The sequence below is a fragment of the Phoca vitulina genome, unplaced genomic scaffold, assembly GCF_004348235.1.
Source record: "Phoca vitulina isolate PV1807 unplaced genomic scaffold, GSC_HSeal_1.0 scaffold3, whole genome shotgun sequence".
In the NCBI taxonomy this organism is placed as follows: Eukaryota; Metazoa; Chordata; class Mammalia; order Carnivora; family Phocidae; genus Phoca; species Phoca vitulina.
Genome location: NW_022589706.1, coordinates 26,170,221 through 26,195,123, shown reverse-complemented (window position 1 = coordinate 26,195,123; position 24,903 = coordinate 26,170,221). Strand labels below are relative to the sequence as shown.

At 44.0% G+C, this 24,903-nt stretch overlaps 1 protein-coding gene across 2 annotated transcripts in view; it reads left to right on the top strand.

Moving 5' to 3' along the window:
• RELL1 (RELT like 1) overlaps positions 1 to 24,903 on the top strand; it is a 68,718-nt gene that overhangs the window by 38,679 nt on the left and 5,136 nt on the right. For both annotated transcript variants that reach the window (XM_032400171.1, XM_032400172.1), the window contains exons 4-6: positions 677 to 734; positions 3,108 to 3,344; positions 5,953 to 6,091. In XM_032400171.1, the coding sequence (XP_032256062.1) occupies positions 677 to 734; positions 3,108 to 3,344; positions 5,953 to 6,088 (431 nt within the window). In that variant the 3' untranslated portion in view covers positions 6,089 to 6,091. The remainder of the gene's footprint in view (positions 1 to 676; positions 735 to 3,107; positions 3,345 to 5,952; positions 6,092 to 24,903) is intronic.

Here is a 24,903-nt window from a genome sequence, read left to right as displayed (position 1 = left end):
TTAACATTAGAATTCTAATTTAATTCAGTCCATATTAGGTAACCTCTATGTGTGATCAACTCTTGGAAATTTAAGGTAACTGGCCAGAGTTAAGGTCTTGTACGGTCCTGAAGCTGAGCTAAGCCAAATGGCCCACCTGGAAAGTGAACCCTCTCACATCCCTGATTATATGTGGGATAGACTTGACAATACGTGGGTATCCAGAGGTTAAGGCTAATCGTTTAGGCACGTGCAAGTTAAGGCACGTAAGTTTAAGACCTACGTCTCACTATTTATTTAGCCAAGTGAGGTGAATGCAGGGGAATAGCAGCATGTAAGTCTCCCTTTCATTTGGGAGGGGGAAGAAAAGTAGTTTTCTATGTTCTGTTGGAATGATGTGTAGGAAGCTGGGCTCTATGGCAGATCCACTGTCCTTTGTGTAGATTCTGTGTCACTCATACTGAATTCCTGCATGGTGAAGGTTACCTGCAGATGGTGCCATTTCGAGGGGTTACCTTGGGAAAAACCCTCCCTTCTCCGGGGCCCCAGGGCCCTGTGAACTGAAGGACCTCAGATCTTTTCCCAACAGCTTTTCTTCTCTTTATTTTCCTTCCAACAGCTTTTCTGTTGTGATAATTCTGTGATTGCTCATGTGATTCATTCCATTTTAATTCTTTGCTTTCTTTTTTTTCCTTAGCAAACGTTGATGTTTTAAAGGCAATGGTCGCAGATAACAGCCTGGGGGACCCTGAGAGGTGAGTGCGTCTCCCCCATTTAGTGGCACTTTTTTTTTTTTCCTGCAGTTATCTGCTAGAGCAGGTTTCCCAGCTTTGGGCCGGATAATTTTTTGGGTTGACATTTGGGCCAGATAATTTTTTGCTGTGGGCAACTGTCCTGTACATTGTGGGATATTTATCAGTGTTCCTGGGCTCTGCTCACTAATGCTGGTGTCCTCTTTCCCCAATCTGTGTGACAACCCAGAATGTTCCCACACATCGTCAGTGTCCCCTGGGGCGAATTCAGCCCTGGCTGAGGATTGTGGTTTTGGAGATAGGATAAAGAAGTAACAGCCTGGGAGTTGGGCACCTGGATGGAGTCTCACCTCTGCCACGTATTGATTACCTCTTTGTGGGCAAGTTAACTCACCCCTCTGAGCTCAAGTTCCATCATTTATAAATGGAGATAACCATTGTACGCACTTCCTTGGGTTATTATAAGGAAGACAAAGGGCCTGGGGCATTGAAAGACCTCCATGGATAATGACGATGAAGCAAAAATCAGGCTGGTTGAGTTGATGACATTATAGTATTTCTCTAGAGTTTTTTATTTCTTCAGCAAGGAGCATTTATTGAATGCCTGCTCAGTGCTGGGCACAATGCTGGAGGTGGGCTTTCGCAGATGCTTGGCCCAGAGGGCTCAGTCTAGTGGGGAGTGGAGCCTTGGGCATGAGGCCTTGTGATGGGAAGCATGGCCATGCTGTGGGAGCAGCAAACACTGGATGCTCTGGGGCCTCCATGGGGCCAGAGGGAAGTCAGCGAAGGTTCACAGAAGTGCCGTTTGAGCTGGACACGTGACAAGCTGAGACTGCTTGAAGGCAGAGCAGGCCCAGGGCACAAACGCTGGAGCGTAAGTGTGGGGCATACCCGAGAGAGTTCGGCCTGGGGCAGCCAGAGAATGTGTGGTGGACAGTAGCAAGAAGGGCCAAGAAGGCAAGTTGTTCCAAGGGACAGGGCAAGGAGTTTGGACCTTTTCCTGTTTACTCTGCGGGTGGAGTACCCGGTGCATCTTAGATAATCTATAGGGTGTTTGTCAAACTGGCGTGTGAGATCTGCCCTTTGTCGAGGGCACTCAGAGTGCAGGCAGGTCAGCCTAGGAAGCTCTGGGTGTGGTGTGGTTCAGAGACTCGCGAGCTGGGATTTCTCCCACGTTCCAGCCCTGACCACAGACGCCTCCCTGGTGTTTGGACCGTGTTGTCTCCTGGCGTGTTGCCCTCGGTTATTGTGGGGCAGTGGACAGTGCCTGTCATTGGGTTTTATGGGCTTGAGAAACGTTTGTCGAATGAATGTTGTTAAACTTGTGAGTTCAACTTCCTACGATGTGGTGTTAATTTCACTTTCTTTTTTTTTTTTTTTTGTCTCAGAAAGCCTCTGCTGTGTGTTTTTATTTTAACGATCTAAAGAGCCTCCCTAAAGAACACCGGAAAACTTCTGGCTGTCTATGATGTTTGAGACTCTCCTCAACCATGCACAGTTCTTTTTAAAAGTGCATGTGGGCCGGTTTCCGGGAGCAGAAGGGCTGGTTGATGCTGTCATAAGATTCCCTGTGCCCCTGGGGCTGTTGGCCCGGGCTCAGGGCTCGGGGCTTGGGCTCGGGCTCGGGCTCCGCGGTGACGTGCTACCCTACCTCCACTGGCCTGTGGCACGTCAGAGGGCTGATTCCCGGTCAGGCCAGCCTGTCCTGTTGTCAGACCTCCTTTTCTAGCGGCCCGGAGTCTCGGGGTGCCTTTTGAAGGTGGCCAATATCTGACCTATCTACGTCTGCTTTTTATAGTTTGGGTGGTCTGGCTAGATTTTTTCCCAGGCTATCAAAGAATGCAGTCTCTCTTGTTTTCTGAGGCACTATAGCACGGTGGTTAAGATCACGGTTTCTAGAATCAGGCTTTCCAGATTTGGATCTCAGATCCATCACTTATTAACTGTGTGCCCTTGGGCAAGTTACGTTAACTTCTCATTTTTAAAATGAGGAAATTCATAATACCAACTTCATAGGGTTTTGAAAAGATTTAACGGAATCAACACCTATCAAATGCTTAGAATACGAAGTGTTAGCTATTTTTGTTACTGTTACCAACACCATCAACATCTCTTGAGCAGCAATTTTGGGATCTTGACCTAAAAGCTTTCTTCCTTTGATGCAATAGTCAGTCTGGATCAAATCTTCTATTTTAAGTCATTTGATCATCTGAGTTCTTCAGGGCACATATGTTCAGGGGATCTCTTTGTTTAGAGACCTAGGCAGACGCTGGGCGGTGATTTAAAGCTGCTGCTTGCCTTGCAGGGGAGAGCTTGCCGCAGCTCGTACTTTTTGTAAGTAACCAGTTCTACCTTTTCTTCCCCACCGCCCCTTAGCCCGGTGACCCCCAGCACTCCCGGGAGCCCGCCTGTGAGCCCGGGCCCCTTGTCACCAGGAGGCACCCCGGGGAAGCACGTCTGCGGCCACCATCTGCACACAGTGGGCGGTGCTGTTGAGAGGGATGTATGTCATCGGTGTAGGCACAAACGGTGGCACTTCATCAGACCCACCAACAAGTCCAAACAGGGCCATCCGAGGCGTCAAGGAGAGGTCACTGTCCTCTCTGTTGGCAGGTGAGATCCTGTGGATGCTTTGGGTTTGTGTGACATGCTTGCTGTGCTGTGTGGATTTGTGCGTCCCTGTTAAATATAGAGTATGATGTCCTGAGCCTGGCTCGGGTTATATGTCTGGGCTTTTTAGATGTCTTCTGCTCTGAGTCCTACATTTTTCCAATAGCAGAAGAATCCTAAGAGGCGGCTATGCTAGATCAGAGGTCAGGTGTATTAATTAAGGTTAAAAAAAAATCAATTACTTGCTGTATTAGAGTTCTCCGGAGAAACAGAGCTAATAAGATACACACACACACACACACACACAAGATTTATTATAGGAATTGGCTTGCGTGATTATGGAGGCCAAGAGGTCCTGCAAACTGCCCTCTGCAAGCTGGAGACCAGGAACGCTGATGGTGTAATTCAGCCCCATTCTGAAGGCCCGAGAACCAGGAGGCTGATGTTCGAGAGCAGGTAAAGAAAAAACCAAATTCTTCCGTCCTGGGCCTTTTTGTCTATTCAGTCTCTTAAGGGATTTGATGACACCCACCATCCTTGGTGAGGGCTATCTTCTTTACTCAATCTACGGACTCAGGAGCTAATGAATGTCCCCTGGAAACACCCTCACAGACACACCCAGAAATAACGTGGTCCCCGCGCTCTGGGCATCTGTTCGTCCAGTCAGGTTGACATGCAGCGTTCGCCAGCACCCTGCTTCTAATAGATAAAGGCCAAATCTCAGCTCTGCATGGAGCAGAAGTTTGTATTTCACTTGTGCGGCCCAGAAGATCAGTGGGCGGCTCTTCAAGTAGCCATCCAGAGGCCCAGGCACTCTCCATCTTGTGGCTCTGCCAGTAGGAGGAGAAGAGACAGGAGGACTGTTCGTACGAAGAGAATAGAAGAGAGGAGGTGGAGCTGGTCCACTGCTCCGCGGTGGCTGCCACGTGACGCCCATGTGGATTCCTGCGGCTGCTTTCTTTTCGATCACGTTACCTGTGTCCGGTACCATTGCCTTGGGGCCCCTCTGTGATGTGGAGCGCTCGGCCTTCCGGGGATGAATCCATTTGACGGCGTGGAGAATATTTGTGCAGGGGATGCTTCTGCAGTGTCTGCTGCATCCATCCTGAGTCCCAGGCGGGAACCGCCCGGCAAAGGCTACGTTTGGAAAGGCAGAAGTTAACAGTACTGCAAACGAGATCCTTCTCTCTTCGGACAGACTCGGGAGAGTGGCCTGAACTCATCGCCATCTCCCTCGCTTGCGTGCTGGCACGACTGCTTCCGAACTCGCTCATGTCTCTCTGTGCCTCAGTTTCCTCCTCTAACATAAGGAGGACAGTAAACACTCACCTCACTGGGTTGTTGGGAAGATCACATCAGTTCACTCACGGAAAGGTCTTAGGCCAGTTTTTGGCAGTTACTATGCACTCAGCTGGTGGCTACTCTTATTATTGTGATTTTGATCTGGTCGAGTTTTATCCTGTGTTGCACAAGCAATGAGAAGAGTGCAGGGCTATTTCCCACTTACAGCAAAAGACTACAACTCATGACCGCACTGTTTTATTAAGAAGCAGAGTCATGGGAATTTGTGAATGTGGAATGTAATGAGAACCTGGGGCTTGTTTAGACAAAGCATATTTTGTTTGCTTTAAAAAAAAAAAAATCTGCTGAAATTTTCAACTGAGATTCAGCATGGCTCTTGTAAATGCCCCAGATGCAAGTCTCTTTCCTGGATGTAGAAACTGTGAGCGTTTAATTATAACAGGCTTCTTGTGTTGCTTAAAGGGAGACTTACATTTTGACCGAGTGGATCTGTGGTTACAACTTTTCCCTGATTCTTCTTTTACTTCCTCAGAGGCTCCCTCCTCCTTGTGGTGAGCTCATTTGGGCAAAGAAGGAGAGTGTATTTTCTTTTAGATAGTTTTAAGGGAATTTTAGACCAGAACTAGAGAGAAGCTATTATGAAAGACTTCAGTCAAACTGAGTAAATTTCCTTAACTGCTCTTTGAATTCTTAATGAAAATCTCTTCCTTAACTCCCTTAATGTTTTTCCTAAATCCTTAATGAAAATTAACCCACATTTGCTTAAAAAATAGTCAAAAACCGAACACACACAGAAACCCTACCGCCCACTGATGCTGATAAAAGACACAGTTGGGGCTCCTCTGGCCATATGTGTACAGAGATAAGACTGTCTGAGGGGTGCACTTGAATAAGACAGTCCTCGAGTGAACCTTCTGGTTGCATCAGTCTAACTGCAAACTAGTTGTGCCTTTAGCCTGCCTTCTGTGGTTAAAACAACCGATGGTCAACCCATGTCCTTGTTGGAAACCATAACCCTGAGGCTGTTTAAAATTTGAGTCCCTGTGCTTTCTAATGCATTTTTCATGCTCTCTATATAAAGTATCCAGCATAGTGTGTGATGTGTTGAGGGAAAGTCAGCTGGAAAGTTTGGCAGGGGACAGGGGCATTTGTGGGTAGGAATCCCCCCCCCCCCCCCATTGAATAGGGCGTTTTTCATTGATGTCCCATTTGGCTGAGTTCGTTTGGGATCCTCTGGACTTTTGACTCACTCTTGATTCTTGTTTCCTGGAAAAGCAAAACCCATCACATCTGCTCTTTAACCCCTCAGGTTTAGAGTGACTAAAGTGGAACACAAGTCAAATCAGAAGGAGCGGAGAAGTTTGATGTCAGTTAGTGGGACCGATAGCGTCAATGGAGAGGTGCCTGTGACACCTGTGAAGAGAGACCGAAGTGACACAGAGTAGCAGGTGAGTCGCAGTTTGGGTGACATGGGGGTGGGGTGGGGCACGGTGGGGAGAAGGTGCTGAGAGCCTCCTTGGGTGTGGATGGGAGTGTAGGAATGACTGGGCAGGGAAGCGATAACTGGTAGGGCTATAGGGGACTGAAGGTGATTACTCGTCTAGAGCTTCTGGTAAAGAGGCCACAAACTTGGGTGCCTCCAGGGGCCTGGCCTGCGTGATGATGGAGGAGAGAGGGTTGCTTAAGACACAAGGCAGAATGGCAGGGATCGTGGCAAACTAGAAATCCCCCAACCCACCCATCGGGCTTGCGTTACCACAGGGCAGAAGGCTCTTAAGCATTGCTAGATCTTATGCAAAAAAAGGTGGAAATCTAGACTTTGGAAATGTGAAATCGCCACAGGTTTTTAAATGTTGGCAGCTTATGAAATGTGCTTTACGAAACCGTGCCGGCCAAATGAAATACAATCTTGTCGTCATTTCTGGGAAAACTGTGATTTGAAAAAGGCCGGAGCATGCAAACCAATGCTTTTTCCTTTAATTGAGCTGGAAACCAGTTTTCTTTGATATGCCACAGTTCTAGAATAGCCCTGCTAGGAATATTACTCTTCCAATCAAATATTTTGAAGTGATTTAAAAAGCAAAGGCGAATGCTTCTTGGTGGGGCAGTTTTCATTTTGGAAGATAGAGCTTGCAAAAGGAAAAAGGCTTGTGATAATTTGATATTGGCTTAGCTTTCATCTTGCTCTTTTCTTTCTGTTCTGGCTTGAGGAGCATTCGCCCCTTTCATGTTTCTTATTATGTATGAGAGGGCGAGGGTGAGGACTCAGGAGTGATTATGCTCAGAAAGCTCCAGCGGAACGTTCAGAGCCCAAACAGGAAGGCAGAAGAGGTCACGCTTGCAAAAGGGGGGAAGGGTGGGGCCTGGGGAGGTGGACTGGCTGGGTCCTCGAAGGTTCCCGCAAGAGGCAAGGTTGAAGTTGAGCCCTGGAGTCAAGTAGGGTGTGGCTGGTGCAGAGGAGTCCGAGAGGAGTGGCTCTCAAGGGATGATCTGCCCAGGCTCAGAGGGGTTGAGGATGATCTGGAAGAGTTGGCGCTCCTGAATTCTGTAAGACAAAGGGGTTCTGATAGCTTCCAGTGTTAGTTCTTTCAGTCTTGCATCTGGGAAGATCTGGCTCCTTCCCCTGAGATGAGGAACCAACTAGGGGCTTTCTTTATAAAAGAGAAACAGAACAGAAAAGTCTATCTTTGGCTTCTTAGCCAGTTACTGGTGCCTTGGGAAGGGAGCCAAGAGAAATTCAGGAAAAGGAAGAGGAGGATGAAGTAATTGTAAAATTGTAAAAGTAACTGATGTCAATTCAGTATTCTAGTCTTCTGGGCATTGTACTGATATAAATCTCACATGTCACCATTATCAACATCTCCTAATGGGATGGATACTATTATCCCAGTTTTACAGATGAGAGAACAAATGAATGGGAAGGGTAAGTTACATGCTAAGGGTCACTTAGCTGAAAAGAGGAGCTGATTTGAACCTAGGTCTCTGACTACAAGATCAAGTATACTCTTCTACCATCCTAGGATGCTCATGAAGAGGCAGCCCTACTCCCATGAATGGAGGGCATTTCCACCAGTGATCTGGAACCTTGTGGTCTAATATGGTAGCCACTAGTCACCTGTGGCTCCTTAAATCTAAATTAATTAACATTAAAAATTTAGTTCTGCAGTTGCACTAGTCCCATTTCGGGTGTTCAGTAGCCAGAGTTGGCTAGGGTCCACTATATTGGACAGCGCAGATCCAGAACATTTCCATCATTGCAGAAAGTTTTATCGAACAGAGTAGATGTTCTGGATTAGTAGAAGTTAGGGATTCCAATTTGAATCCTGAGTGATTTTGGTAAATAAGAGGAGCAATCTGATTAAAGTCATGAGGCCTTTAATTCGGAGAAGAGAAACATCTGGCTCTCCCAAGTGTACAGGGAAAGGCCCAGCCCGCTCAGCTGCAGAGAAGGTTATGGGTCGTGATGACAGTCTGCCTCTTGAGTCATCAGCCCGGCCGTGTGTCGAGAGTTGGAGCAAGCACGGGTAAGAAGACACTGCTGTCCCTCAGGAAGGACGTGCAGGGCGATCCTCTGTTAGGCTCAGCCCACCAGCTTTTAGCCTCTACTGCTCAGAGAGAGAAGCACTTGAGATTTGAGAAGGTTAAAAGAAGTAGGATTGCTCAGCTGGTTTTCTTCATCCAAATTCTTCTGTATCTGCCACTAAGAATTGGATTCAATCTCTGAAATCCTGGCCACATCTGATTTACAATTTGATATTCTCTGCAAAGCGCACAATCATCCAGCAGGATTTTGTAAGAGAATATTGCATTTGATCAGAAGACGTGGTCTCACGTGCTTGCTTCACCACTTTGAAATTGTACTTCACCCGGTTAAGCCCACTTACACCCGGTTTCCTTGAATGTGACATAAGGATATTAAACTTACTGGTTTAAGGCAAGTGCCAGCAGAGTGTGTGGCATGTAGTTGGCTCTCGGTAGAAGGTGACTGTATTGTGCTTTGCCCTCCAAAATCAACAACGAGCTCATGAATGACCTTAGAGGGGGGATGTGTTTTCTGAGCCTTCGATTGTAATTAATTTTGAAATTAAAAATAAAAATTTTTTTATGGAAAATTTCAAACAAACTCAAAAGTGGAGAGAATGATATCGTGAATGCTCATGGGCATAGAGTAATTGAATTATAATACCTGCTGTGTATTGAGTGTTTCCTATATACCCGGCATGCTTTGAAAGGCACATTCCATGTATTGATTTAATCCTCACAACAGCAATGGGTAGGTACTAGTTAGTACCCCATTTTGCAAATGGAGGTGTTCAGCACCGAGAGTGTAAGTAATGTGGGTGTTCAGAGTGACAAGAGGCAAGAGGAGGGATCGAGTTTAGAGCCCACCCCAGGCAGCCTGGCTTCTAGAGTCACAGGCTTGACCACTTATCTGGGTTGGGGAAAGCAGATCCCATGGTCCAGAGCCTGCTGGGGTTGAGACCTGCTGAGTGGCCATGTCTGATGACCCCAACAAAGAACAGAGTCTGAAAAAGAAGGGAAAGAAATATTCATGGGCATTTAAAAAACTTATTCATCAAAATTTTTCTTGCTAGGTGTCTTAACATTTTTTATCCCACCAAAAGAGTATATTTGGGGTATTTAACATGACTTGATTTTTCCAGCTAGAGAAATCCTGATATTTTTCCATCTGGGCCCCAAATCTCTGGTTCTAGAGTGAATTGGAAGATTTGCCCTAGAATATAGCTAATAAAGTAAGACAGGAGTGTTATGCGTCTTTCATACAGTCTAAGATAGTTCTTAGACTTTTATTTTTTCGTGAAAAATGCTTTTAACTTTGGATTTTTAGTGTAGAATTGATTTAAATAGTCACATGCAAAATCATATCTACTCATTGGCTTGGCTTCTTTCTTTTTTTTAAATTAGAGATTGATGCTGGAAACTAGTCTTAGGATTTCTCTTTCTCTCTCTTTCCTTCTCTTTTTAAAAAACAAAATCTGTTGTTTGGCATTTCTTCTTCCCCTTATTCTTTTCCCCCCATTTTGTTGGCCTGTGTTCTTTTTTGTAGTTAGATCTAACTTGCTCTCTGCCTGATTTATTTTGGCAGTGCCGTTAAAATGGTCTCTTTTTTTCACAGAAAATCTGTTTTGATTTCTTCTTAGAAGAATAAGCTTTTGTTCTTTGAAGTTAAATAAATCAAATTGCTTTCAGCCTCCAAATGCCACTGCCTTGTCTTCATGATCACTGGTCTTTCACTTTTTCAAAATGAAGCTGTGGTAAGCATTTGATATCACACGGTTCTGAAGTATGTGCTCCTTTTTTGCATCTTCTGGTAGGTTCTCACTGAAACATTGATTTGGGAAGTGTACGTAACAGTATTTTTTACATCAAAACAAACATTCATAATATTAGACGTGGCTTTTTATTTTATACTGTTTTATTACTGAAGTGATTCTGTTTTTGTTTTTTTTTTTTTTAAGATTTTATTTATTTGTCAGAGAGAGAGAGACAGAGACAGCCCAAGCAGGGGAAGCAGCAGGCAGAGGGAGAAGCAGGCTCCCTCCTGAGCAAGGAGCGCGATGCGGGACTTGATCCCAGGACCCTGGAATTGTGACCTGAACCGAAGGCAGACGCTTAACCCAACTGAGCCACCTAGGCGTCCCGATTCTGTTAATTCTTTAGCAATTTATTATAGTGATTAAAAGCTGAGTTTTAAACTGTTTAGGTTTCATTGTAACTGTATCACTCACGACCAGTGGTTTTAGGCAATTTGCCTCACCCCTCCGCGCCTGAGGGTCTTCATCTTTACAGTGGGGTTGCTGGTGGACTTCAGGGATGTAGCATAGATATATCGTTCTTCAGTCTGTCCTTGGTACAGAGTTAGTATTTACTAAATATGCACGATTATCAATAATTTTCATCCCATCCTCAGTAGTCTTAGTTACATATTAGCCCATTCGTCAAACATCGACTTGAGGTTCTGGGAGTCCCCTTTTATTCTTAAGAATATTAGAGCTTTGGATTCTCATGACATTTTAACAATCGATATTTGGCAGGTCCCTTAGGAATTTGGACCATTCTCTTGCCTGTGCTAAGAGGCCTTCGCCATCCATACCCCTTCCCCTCCTACCAGGTCCCTGCCATCCATACCCATTCCCTATACCCATGGAATTAGAAATAGTAACAAGTCCGTTGGAGAGTTTGCCGGCTTAAGTTCTTTGTACTGTACACATCAGAGGGCCGGTTAAATTAAGAGGTAGTGTGGACTGAGTTTTCTGTGCTAAATTGCTGTGCTGGAGCTCTGTCCTGGCATCAGAGTCTTCTTTTTGCCAAGACTCTTTCATGGATCCTGCTCCCTCCCTCCTGAGCGTCATGACCAGTCACAAGGTCAGCTTCCCTGACCTTTGGCACCTTCCTTTCCTCCTCTTCCTTTTTGAACTCCGGTGACTGGGGTGTAGTGGAGGGTCCCTGTGGGGGCTCCCTTGAGGTTGGGCTGCATTATTTGCACGACTTTGTGTTGTGGTTCTTTGGTTAACTCTCCAGGGAAGGAGAGGATGGTGAGAAACTTACGGCACTGCCCGTTAGCTAATATTTTTCTCCATAGCGTGTATTTTTTTCAGGGCAAAATGTACATTTTGTAGAAAGCAAGTTACCTTAGGTTGATGGAAGCCCCTTAATTTGATTCACTGGCCTTAGAGAGCAATGGCAGAGAAATTGATAAGAAGAAACTGTGCTTTGAATAGGCAGAGACAGGAACATCGGCCTTGATTTGCAGTTGCTGAGCACATTTCTGCAGGGGAAAAGCGGTACTTGGCTTGATGCCTCTGTTCTTACATGGAAGATCACTCCCGCTGATCCCCCGCTCAGTATGGAAGTGGAGAGGAGCCAACACCTGCCCCGGACCTGGCCAGATGAGGAGAAAAGCTGAGTGATGGGCCGACGTGTCAGTGCAACCTTATGGGTAATAATCTCTCCACTCTCCCCATGCCAGATGAAGAACGAGGCTCAGAGGGATGACTTTCCCAGCTCCGAGGGCCAGGCAGTTGACGCGGGTCGGATGGGCAGAAATCCACACTGGGAGCTAACATGCTCAGTGGCTTTGGAGTTTGAGGGAGCTTTGCTTTCTCCGAGTAAAAAAAAGTCCTCATTCGATCTCTTAGCCCAGGGACTCAAAGTAGCTATCGTGACAGCATGATCAGCCTTCACCAGGCATGGCCTCCTTTGGTCTCCTACGGGGACCCTCTGATGTCATTGGACTCTTAGAGCTGTGCCTGCCTCAGTTCAGTTCTGTGAGCAATTCTGTTTTCTTACAGGTAGATTAAGATCATAGACTTTGAGCTCTCAGAGGAGCTGTGATTACTAATTTAGGTCAATTCGGATACAGTTGTATCTTTTAAAAGTATTTATGGAGCCCCTACGATATGCGAGGTGCGGTGCCAGGCCTGAGGGACACGGAAGCGTGGAAGATGGACGCACAAGGGCCGTGCTTTCTCGGAGCTTTGGTTCTAATTTTTACATAGACTTTGCTCCCCGTGCCTCCTCACCCCCTCCTTCCGGAGTAAGGAGGCCCTCGGAAGTTATGTATGTTGTTCAAGGTCATGCCGCTGGTGGGTTCCAGAGCTTGGACTTCCTGACGGTTTATTCCCCTCACTGTCTCTGGTGAACTGGTTATTACAAGTGTTTGAACTTGAATTACTTTTTTTTTAAGATTTGAAAAAGAAGACATGCACACAATAAAATACTCCCAAGCAGCATAAAAGCCTACAGGGTGAAGAATAAGAGAAATCTTCACCCTATCTACAGCCCTTCTCCCTCACCACAATCTCAAAATCTCCCTCCCAGGAGGGAGCCATGGTTCCTGGCATCCTCTGTGTCCTTTCTGGATTATTCTGTGTGTACACATGCTTATGCCACACATGTATGTATGTACAGCTCCCTCGTTTGCTCTTCCTCCAACGAGAGCATGGATGCTTGTCTACACCTTGCTTTTTGTTGAAGGTAATGACTAATAGCTTCTGTGGACTCTCGAGCTTTTACTATGCCCCGCCAGTTGAGCCATGAGGGGTGAAAATGCTGGACACATTTTTAAAAAGTTATATGCCCTGTTTGTCATTGGGAATAGCTCCAAAACATGGATGGAGATCATCTGAGAGGTGCTGGTGGGCCTAGAAACCTACTTCACTGTCATCAACTGTGATGTTCTTTCAAAGTTCTTCGTCCCCAGCCCTGCCGTGGGTACAGACCAGACACACACACTTGTCAGTCTTCTTGAGACTCAGACAGTGTGGGGGCCCGGAGGTTTTGGCGTTGGTTTGGTGTCGGTTGCCCCCGAAGCAGTCCGTCTTCCGCTGCACGCATCTCCCTGGGCAGCACCGGTTCCAAGGCCCCTCCTATTTTTGACCAGAAGTTGACCCATTGACCCCTCGTTAACTCAGCTCTTCTTCCTCGGGAGCCTGTCCGCCCTTTGACAGGACTTAAGAAGCAGGGGCTATGACCTCTGTCCTTTCCGTAGCATTGGAGGCTCTGGAGGCTCTGGAGGACCTTGGCAGAGGCAGAAAATGAAAGGCTTTTAGAGACACGTTTGCCTAGAACTAGAAAGAAAAGGGAATCAATAGTTATAGGCAGGATTTTAATTTTTCTTAATTTGTAACTTGAGGCTTTGAATCTATTAACACTGAACACCTCAGTAAGTCACAGTGCCTGTTTTCTATAAGAACAGGACACAGGATGCTAAGGTAACTCCACAGTGTAGGTTCTGGAATCAGGCTCCTTGTGCTCAAGTCCTGGTCTGTCACTTGTTAGCTGTGTCACCTTGGACATCGTGGCCTCTGATGCCTCAGCTTCTCCATCTGTAAAGTGGGGATAATGGTAATAATATCACCTAATATCACCTGCCTCATAGGGATATTCCTTGGCACTTCGTAAGTGCTAAATAGGCAAATGCTGGATATTAGTTATATATCGGGCAAACCCTACTTAGCAAATAAAGTGTTTTTGAAATTTCTTAATTTTCCTGCAGCGCAGTGAGGCCAGGTCAGACATAGGTTTTGTATTATTCATTTGATTCTCAGGTGGAGGCTTACTGACAGCCAGGCGGCTGAACCTCTAGCTCACAAGCCTACATTAGAGGTAATGTCTAATTCGTTTGGCTTTCCTTATTAGAAAGAGGTGGTACTAGTCAAAGTCCTAAGGTCTTTTACCTGTAGCTTAGTGTAGACGTGGAATCATTGTATTGAGGCTGTATTGAGACTAATAGGGAACTGCCAAATTGCATTTAAATAATTCCCAGGGGAGCCCTGGTTTTTCCAGATACAGAGTAACTTTTGATGTCAAGCACATTTTACTTGGAATAAAGTGCTCTGCATCTCACCATCCCAAGGGCTGGTAAATCACAAGTCTTCAGTTATTGTCACTTGGGAAACCCATTTTTGCTAAATATACGAACACATTTAAATTGCTATGAGTGTAATAACTTAGTAAAGAGCAGCCTCCAGATCTAATGCCAGAAGTTTCAAGGCTATAAGGAGTGCAAAATTTCTTATTGGCTTTATTCAATAAAGAAGATAGTATAGTTTGTAGGAATATATATTTTCTCTCTATGCTACTTAAAAAAGCTTTTTGAATGGAAAATACCTACAAATATTTTTATTTTTCCTGCATTGACCTATATACATTAAAAAGTTGTTCACTATTGATAATAAAAAGCTAAAATTTTGATTATTAAACCCCCTCCCAAACTAGGGGCTATAATATGGTAATGTGTGATACTATGATTTATAATAAGAAATATATAGTTGGTCCCCATTTCTTGTACAGAGCTAATAAAACTATTGGAATTTCTTAAGGGATGAGAACCATAGAAGTCGTGTTTTATGTTAATGAAATGACCTTTGGAAAGCTCCTAGGTAACTGAAGGATGGGGTGGTTTGCCAGGGAGCCAGCCATGTGTTTAGAGGGTTGGAATTCTTCCCCCACCTCCAGAGAGGGGACAGGGATTGGAGATTGAGTACAACCACCAGTGAGTGGCCAGTGATTTAATGCATCGTGCTTATGTAATGAAATTTCCATAAAAACTCAAAAGGAGAGGACTTTCAGGTTTGGAACCAGAACACTTCCCCATGCCATCCTGCTGGGCCCCGTGCATGTCCAGGACCCAAACTCTACAGAGCTCCTTTGTTCAGGACCTTGCCCTATGTATCTCTTCATCTGGCTGTTGATTTATATCCTTTAATATCCTTTACAATAAACTGGTGATCTAGTGAAATAATTGGTTTTCTGAACCCTGTGAGCCAATCTTGAATCCACAGGGGGGGTCATGGGAACCTCTGACTTATAGCCAGTTGGTCAGAAATACAGGTAACAATCTGGACTTGTGATCAGCATGTGAAGTGGAAGGCAGTCCACTTGTGGGATCTGATGCTATCCTTAGGTAGATAGAGTTAGAGTTGAGTTGAATTGTAGGACACCCATCAGTTGTCCGAGCATTACTTGGTGGTGTAGGAGAAACCTTGCCCCTCCCCCCCAACACATACACTGGAATTGGGTGCAGAACCCCTACAATGCATGAAAGATGCAGTGGTCAAGAAACATGGAAAATGCCCAAACTTACTAATAATCACATAAATATAAACTAAAATAATGAGATCACTTTTTGCTTTTCTGTCGGCAAAGATGAATGTTAACACTAGCATTACGATATAACTTACATTCAAAATGAGACTCTCCTGAGAGTAAAAGGGACACTGTAAATAATTATTCCTATTTATTCATAGAATAAACATCTATAAACCGAGACCTCCCAGGCCAGCTGATTCACATGGTCTCCCTGGTTAGCGCTCAGTGTCGAAGAGGGTAGAGGGAGATGGGCGTTGTCACACACCCCAGGAGGGACACTACTTTGGTATACAGACGCAGAGCATCTACTAATGTATCATTAGATGAAAAAGCAAGTTGTAACATATTCCAGTTTTGAAGAAATGATAACACGACACATCTCATTTCGTTTTGAAGTTAATCACTTAAACTTTCCTCTGTAAGCTCCACGCTCTTTTGAGATTTTAGACTATGTTTTCTCACCTTCTGTCGTGCCTTCAGATGACCATTTGTACATAGTTGGCCCTCAGTGAGTCCTTAACAGGTGTGATGCTAGCTCACTCATCTGGTCTTTAAAGTAGACCTCTGCAGAGGAGATGAACTCTAGTTCCAAACTATTATGAAGGAAGTTAGGAAGTTAGGAAAGGATTCTATAATCCAGAAATTTTGTAGTTCAGGTTACTTAAGATTTTTGAAATTAGTATTTCAGTCTCATATTGCTGAACTACAGAATTTTGCAGTTCTGATTGAGTTGCTGAGATTTTTATTAATATTTGACTTTAAATGTTTCTGTCATGTCTGTTTCCTCCTCTGTTTCTTTCATTTGGTTTTTGACCTCAGCTGACTTTGTAGTGTTGTTTTGCCCTTTGGAGGTGAATTTAATTCTTACAGTTATTATCAATTGACAAACAGTACTGGGTTTTATCTCATGGCTTAAACCCTTATATATGCATAAAGGCATCTTGTAAGAAAGCAGCGTCCTGGGCTCTAATCCCATCAGTTCGGATTTAGTAGGTTATGGGTGCAGCCCAGAGAATTGGCAGTATTTAATAACATTTGAGTTGCTTCCAAAGAAGGTGCTACCCATCATCCTGAGAAACACTAAATTAAAGAGACCTCACTGATTAGCTAGATTAGCATGAGTCTATCAATTAGCCTAGATTAGCTTTTTAGTAAACATGGAGCCTTTATTAAAATAGGAAGGCATTAATATTAATTTATAAAATTTAATGCTCAATTTAGACCAGAGCAAGATTTGAAGGACTACAAAACACCAAGTACGTTCTGATATCTTCCCATTAATCTATGCCTGCCAAGATGCCACCCTATGCAGGCAGCTCCGTCCCCACATTTTCAGCAGCTAGAACCTGCGAGCACATGACCACAGAGCATTCAGTTAGAGCCTGGTAGGAGATAATCCTTTAATTAAGAAGTTCGAGTCTCGGACGCCTGGGTGGCTCAGTCAGTTAAGCGTCTGTCTTCAGCTCAGGTCATGATCCCAGCGTCCTGGGATCGGGTCCCACACCGCGTCGGGCTCCCTGCTCAGTGGCTGCCCCTCCTCTCCCTCTCCCTCCCCCTGCTTCTGCTTGTGCTCTCTCTCTCTGACAAATAAATAAATAAAATCTTAAAAAAAAAAAAAAAGTTCGAGTCTCAAAGGATCACGGGTTACTGGTGAAAGATCACATATGTGTTGCTCTAGGCCTTTGAATAGGAATATTACTGTCCTAATCTTAATTCTGTTTCTGTAAACAACTTTCCCCATCTATTTCCTTTAAATGTGTTCTAGAAAATTCTTAATCCAGCTCTGTGATTCTGTAGCCTTGTATCTATTCAGTGTCGTGCCATTTCATTCAAGGTGCACTTTGGATCTTCTCAGGGCCTGAGCCCCTTGTAGGATATGGGTTTTCAGCATCATTTCTCTGCTCCTGTGTAGCCACAAGGACCACTTGCCTAGAGAGTGGTCCTGCCAGGGTCTCTATTTCTGCATTTCTCTTCTGTTGTCCCCACACAGCTGGGGGACAGGGAAGTGAAGGAACCAGAAGGTCTCGGTGATGCTGTGGATGTCTCTGGGGTGACTGGTGCGCCCGGGCAGTTTGGGGATGAGTGGGTGGGCTTCCGGGTCAGACTGTGGGCTGAGGACTTGCTGCTTCGCGGTTACTAAGTGTGTGGCCTTGGGCAAGTGATTGAACCTGGAAGCCTCAGTTTCTTCCTACGAAAATGGAAATTGTCCTTGACTCATGGAGTCATTGGAAAGCTTGAGTTCACGAATCTGGAGTGCTAAGCGTGGTGGTGCCTGGCACATAGAAACACTCTGTAAATGTCGGCTACTGTTATTAATCACAGTGTTTTCCTTCCTTGACACCCTGTCCTTGGTAGTCTTAGTGTTCAGTGTCTTTTAATCTGCTCAGGCTTCTAGTTTTTGGAAACACGTTTCTACTTTTTAAAGGGACCTGATAGTTTTTCTAGAGAATCCTTTTTAACAAGGCACATTAAGTGTCCTCAGCAAAGTTACACTGTATTCTGGCTTCTGTGGAACCATAATCTAATCATGGCATTATGGTTTTATCTTTATCATTAGAATGACCTCGTCCTTCTTTCCAGATAAACCTTTTCTGAAGCTCTTAATTGCTCTGCATCAGTCTTGTTTTATGAGGGAAATGGTCACACTGGGGATTTCTAAATCATCTTTTTTTTTTTTATAAGATTTTATTTATTTATTTGACAGAGAGAGACACAGTGAGAGAGGGAACACAAGCAGGGGGAGTGGGAGAGGGAGAAGCAGCCTTCCCACTGAGCAGGGAGCCCGATGCGGCGCTCGATCCCAGGATCCTGGGATCACGACCTGAGCCGAAGGCAGAGGCTTAACGACTGAGCCACCCAGGCGCCCCCTGAATCATCTTTTAAATGTAAGGAAGTTTAGGGGGGTGGAGCAAGATGGCGGAGGAGTAGGAGACCTGGATTTCGTCTCCTCTCAGGAATTCAGCTGGATAGGGATCAAACCGTTCTGAACACCTACAAACTCAACAGGAGATTGAAGAAAAGAATAGCAACAACTCTCTGAACAGAAAAGCGACCACTTTCTGGAAGGTAGGACGTGCGGAGAAGTGAATCCGAGGCTTTATTCGGGAGGATAGACGGCGGGGGAGGGGCCTCCATCGGCCGCTTCTGGCAAGTGATAGAGCCGCGGAGCACAAAATCGGAACTTTTAGAAGTCTGCTCCGCTGAGGGACGTCACTCTGGTGGCGAAGTGGGGGGTGGAACCCTCGCGGGACAGTGTGGTCTCAGGACCCTCGGGGTCACAGAAAGACCGGGGGTGCCTGAGTGCAGCAGAGCTCCCAGGTATCGGAGCAGGGAAGCCGGCCGCAGAGACGGAGCCCAGGCGCGGGCTCTCGGCTCAGGGTTGCCATAAACCGTGATCCGCGACACAGTCGGGCCACTGCTCCTCCAGCAGGGACCCAACAAGCGGCAGATCCGGGAAGACTCCCCTTCCTCCCCTGGGAGGAGAGGCGCGGGAGCGCACTGCGGGGATCTGCTGGGTTTGGAGACTCCACCCGGGGTCGGGTGCCAGAGATAGAAACGCGCGGTCACAGGCCGGGTGAGCACGGAGTGTGGCCGGAGACCGGGGAGACGGGAGTGACTGCTTTTCTCTGGGGGCTCACTGAGGAGCGGGGCCCCGAGTTCTCGGCTCCTCCGGGGCGGAGACTGGGAGGCCGCCATTTTCACTCTCCGCCTCCAAAGCTGTACGGAAAGCTTGCAGGGAACAAAAGCTCCCGAGAGCAAACCCGAGCAGATTACTTAGCCCGGACCGGGCAAGGGCGGGGCAATTCCGCCTCCGGCAAAGACATTTGGGAACCACGGCAACAGGCCCCTCCCCCAGAAGATCAGCGAGAACAGCCAGCCAAGACCAAGTTTACCGATCAGTGAGGACGGCAGAACTCCAGCGCTAGGGGAATACTGCACATAGAATTCATGGCTTTTTTACCATGATTCTGTAGTCTTTCAAAGTAAATTATTTTTTTTAACTGTCTTTTTTTCTTTTTTCTTTTTTTTTCTTTTTTTTGAATTTTTCTTTTTCCCTTTTTCAACCAACATCTTATCAATCCCTTTTTTAAAAAAACATTTTTATTTTTCATTTTTAGAGTCATATTCTATCCCTTCATAGTAGTTACCCGTATTTTTGGCATATATATATAAGTTGTTCTCTCTTTAAAATTTTGAGATAGTTTCTTCTAACAGATCAAAATATACTCTAAATCTCTAGTGTATGGTTTTTTTCTACTCCCCTGCCTGATCACATTCTCTCCCTTTTTTCTTTTTTTCTTTTTTTTTAATCCTCTTCTTTCTTTTTTCAAACAACTTATCAATTCCTTTTATAAAATTTTTTATAATTTCCATCTTTACAGTCATATTCCATCCCTTCATCATATCAACCCTTATTTTTGTACATATATAAGTTTTTCTTTCTTTAAAATTTTGGGAGGCACTTTTTTTTAACAGACCAAAATACACCCAAAATCTAGTGTGTGGCACTGATCTATAAACCAGCCTGATCATATTTGATCACATTCTGTTTTTGTCTTGTTTTGTTTTGTTCTGTTTTTGTTTGTTTTTATCTTTATCTTTATCTTTTTCTTTTTTCTTTTTTTCTTTCTTTTTCTTTTTTCTCTCCTTCCCTTTCTTTTCCCACTGCTTCAGGTCTTTTCTGATTTGTTTAGAGTATATTTTCTGGGGACGTTGTTACCCTGCTAGCATTTTGTTCTCTCATTAATCTATTCTCCTCTGCACAAAATGACAAGACGGAAAAAATCACCTCAAAAAAAAGAACAAGAGGTAGTACCGACTGCCAGGGACCTACTCAATACGGACATTAGTACGATGTCAGATCTAGAGGTCAGAATCATGACTTTAAAGATACTAGCTGGGCTTGAAAAAAGCATGGAAGTTATTAGAGAAACCCTTTCTGGAGAAGTAAAAGAACTAAAATCTAACCAAGTAGAAATCAAAAAGGCTATTAATGAGGTGCAATCAAATATGGGGGAGCTAACTGCTAGGATAAATGAGGCAGAAGAAAGAATCAGTGAGATAGAAGACCAAATGATGGAAAATAAAGAAGCTGAGAAAAAGAGAGATAAACAACTACTGGATCACGAGGGCAGAATTCGAGAGATAAACGATACCATAAGACGAAACAACATTAGAATAATTGGGATCCCAGAAGAAGAAGAAAGAGAGAGAGGGGCGGAAGGTATAATGGAGCAAATTATAGCAGAGAACTTCCCTAGTTTGGGGAAGGAAACAGGCATCAAAATCCAGGAAGCACAGAGAACCCCTCTCAAAATCAATAAAAATAGGTCAACACCCCGACATCTAATAGTAAAACTTACGAGTCTCAGAGACAAAGAGAAAATCCTGAAAGCAGCTCGGGAGAAGAGATGTAACCTACAATGGTAGAAACATTAGATCGGCAACAGACTTATCCACAGAGACCTGGCAGGCCAGAAAGGACTGGCAGGACATATTCAGAGCACTAAATGAGAAAAATATGCAGCCAAGAATACTATATCCAGCTAGGCTGTCATTGAAAATTGAAGGAGAGATAAAAAGTTTCCAGGACAAACAAAAACTAAAGGAATTTGCAAACACGAAACCAGCCCTCCAAGAAATCTTGAAAGGGGTCCTCTAAGCAAAGAGAGAGCCTAAAAGCAACATAGACCAGAAAGGAACACAAACAATATACAGTAACAGTCACTTTACAGGCAATACAATGGCACTAAATTCCTATCTTTCAATAGTTACCCTGAATGTAAATGGGCTAAATGCCCCAATCAAAAGACACAGGCTATCAGATTGGATTAAAAACAAGACCCATCGATATGCTGTCTGCAAGAGACTCATTTTAGAACCAAAGACATCCCCAGATTGAAAGTGAGGGGGTGGAAAACCATTTACCATGCTAATGGACACCAAAAGAAAGCTGGGATGGCAATCCTTATATCAGACAAATTAGATTTTAAACCAAAGACTGTAATAAGAGATGAGGAAGGACACTATATCCTACTTAAAGGGTCTATCCAACAAGAAGATCTAACAATTGTAAATATCTATGCCCCTAACATGGGAGCAGCCAGTTATATAAGGCAATTAATAACAAAAGCAAAGAAACACATCGACAACAATACAATAATAGTGGGGGACTTTAACACCCCCCTCACTGAAATGGACAGATCGTCTAAGCAAAAGATCAACAAGGAAATAAAGACTTTAAATGACACACTGGACCAAATGGACTTCACAGACATATTCAGAACATTCCATCCCAAAGCAACGGAATACACATTCTTCTCTAGTGCCCATGGAACATTCTCCAGAATAGATCACATCCTAGGTCATAAATCAGGTCTCAACCGGTACCAAAAGATTGGGATCATTCCCTGCATATTTTCAGACCACAATGCTTTGAAACTAGAACTCAATCACAAGAGGAAAGTCGGAATGAACTCAAATACATGGAGGCTAAAGAGCATCCTATTGAAGAATGAATGGGTCAACCAGGAAATTAAAGAAGAATTAAAAAAATTCATGGAAACCAATGAAAATGAAAACACAACTATTCAAAATCTTTGGGATACAGCAAAGGCAGTCCTAAGAGGAAAGTATATAGCAATAGAAGCCTTTCTCAAGAAACAAGAAAGGTCTCAAGTACACAACCTAACCCTACACCTAAAGGAGCTGGAGAAAGAACAGCAAATAAAGCCTAAACCCAGCAGGAGAAGAGAAATAATAAAGATCAGAGCAGAAATCAATGAAATAGAAACCAAAAGAACAGTAGAACAGATCAACGAAACTAGGAGCTGGTTCTTTGAAAGAATTAACAAGATTGATAAACCCCTGGCCAGACTTATCAAAAAGAAAAGAGAAATGACCCAAATCAACAAAATCATGAATGAAAGAGGAGAGATCACAACCAACACCAAAGAAATACAAACAATTATAAGAACATATTATGAGCAACTCTATGCCAGCAAATTAGATAACCTGGAAGAAATGGATGCATTCCTAGAGATGTATCAACTACCAAAACTGAACCAGGAAGAAATAGAAAACCTGAACAGACCTATAACCACTAAGGAAATTGAAGCAGTCATCAAAAATCTCCCAAAACACAAAAGCCCAGGGCCAGATGGCTTCCCAGGGGAATTCTACCAAACATTTCAAGAAGAATTAATACCTATTCTTCTGAAACTGTTCCAAAAAATAGAAATGGAAGGAAAACTTCCAAACTCATTTTATGAGGCCAGCATTACCTTGATCCCAAAACCAGACAAAGACCCCATCAAAAAGGAGAATTACAGACCAATATCCCTGATGAACATGGATGCAAAAATTCTCACCAAAATACTAGCCAGTAGGATCCAACAGTACATTAAAAGGATTATTCACCACGACCAAGTGGGATTTATCCCTGGGCTGCAAGGTTGGTTCAACATCCGCAAATCAATCAACGTGATACAATACATTAACAAAAGAAAGAACAAGAATCATATGATCCTCTCAATAGATGCAGAAAAAGCATTTGACAAAGTACAGCATCCTTTCTTGATCAAAACTCTTCAGAGTATAGGGATAGAGGGTACATACCTCAATATCATAAAAGCCATCTATGAAAAACCTACAGTGAATATCATTCTCAATGGGGAAAAACTGAGAACTTCCCCCTAAGGTCAGGAACGCGGCAATGATGTCCACTATCACCACTGCTCTTCAACATAGTATTGGAAGTCCTAGCCACAGCAATCAGACAACAAAAAGAAATCAAAGGCATCCAAATCAGCAAAGAAGAAGTCAAACTCTCACTCTTTGCAGATGATATGATACTTTATGTGGAAAATCCCAAAGACTCCACCCCAAAACTGCTAGAACTCATACAGGAATTCAGTAAAGTGGCAGGATATAAAATCAATGCACAGAAGTCAGTGGCATTCCTATACACCAACAACAAGTCAGAAGAAAGAGAAATTAAGGAGTCGATCCCATTTACAATTGCACCCAAAACCATAAGATACCTAGGAATAAATCTAACCAAAGAGGCAATGGATCTGTACTCAGAAAACTATAAAATACTCATGAAAGAAATTGAGGAAGACACAAAGAAATGGAAAAACGTTCCATGCTCATGGATTGGAAGAACAAATATTGTGAAGATGTCAATCCTACCTAGAGCAATCTACACATTCAATGCAATCCCCATCAAAATACCATCCACTTTCTTCAAAGAAATGGAACAAATAATCCTAAAATTTGTATGGAACCAGAAAAGACCCCGCATAGCCAGAGGAATGTTGAAAAAGAAAAGCAAAGCTGGCGGCATCACAATTCCAGACTTCCAGCTCTACTACAAAGCTGTCATCATCAAGACAGTATGGTACTGGCACAAAAACAGACACATAGATCAATGGAACAGAATAGAGAGCCCAGAAATGGACCCTCAACTCTATGGTCAACCAATCTTTGACAAAGCAGGAAAGAATGTCCAATGGAAAAAAGACAGTCTCTTCAACAAACGGTGTTGGGAAAATTGGACAGCCACATGCAGAAGAATGAAACTGGACCATTTCCTTACACCACACACAAAAATAGACTCCAAATGGTTGAAAGACCTCAATGTGAGACAGGAGTCCATCAAAATCCTAAAGGAGAACACAGGCAGCAACCTCTTCGACCTCAGCCGCAGCAACTTCTTCCTAGAAACATCACCAAAGGCAAGGGAAGCAAGGGCAAAAATGAACTATTGGGACTTCATCAAGATAAAAAGCTTTTGCAAAGCAAAGGAAACAGTCAACAAAACCAAAAGACAACTGACAGAATGGGAGAAGATATTTGCAAATGACATATCAGATAAAGGGCTAGTATCCAAAATCTATAAAGAACTCATCAAACTCAACACCAAAAGAACAAAGAATCCAATCAAGAAATGGGCAGAAGACATGAACAGACATTTTTCCAAAGAAGACATCCAAATGGCCAACAGACACATGAAAAAGTGTTCAACATCGCTCGGCATCAGGGAAATCCAAATCAAAACCTCAATGAGATACCACCTCACACCAGTCAGAATGGCTAAAATTAACAAGTCAGGAAATGACAGATGTTGGCGGGGATGCGGAGAAAGGGGAACCCTCCTACACTGTTGGTGGGAATGCAAGCTGGTGCAGCCACTCTGGAAAACAGTATGGAGGTTCCTCAAAAAGTTGAAAATAGAGCTACCATATGATCCAGCAATTGCACTACTGGGTATTTACCCCAAAGATACAAAAGTAGGGATCCGAAAGGGTACGTGCACCCCGATGTTTATAGCAGCAATGTCCACAATAGCCAAACTGTGGAAAGAGCCAAGATGTCCATCGACAGATGAATGGATAAAGAAGAGGCAGTATATATATACAATGGAATATTATGCAGCCATCAAAAGGAATGAGATCTTGCCATTTGCAACGACGTGGATGGAACTGGAGGGTATTATGCTGAGCGAAATAAGTCAAAAAGAGAAAGACATGTATCATATGACCTCACTGATATGAGGAATTCTTAATCTCAGGAAACAGACTGAGGGTTGCTGGAGTGGGGGTGGGGTGGGAGGGATGGGGTGACTGGGTGATGGACACTGGGG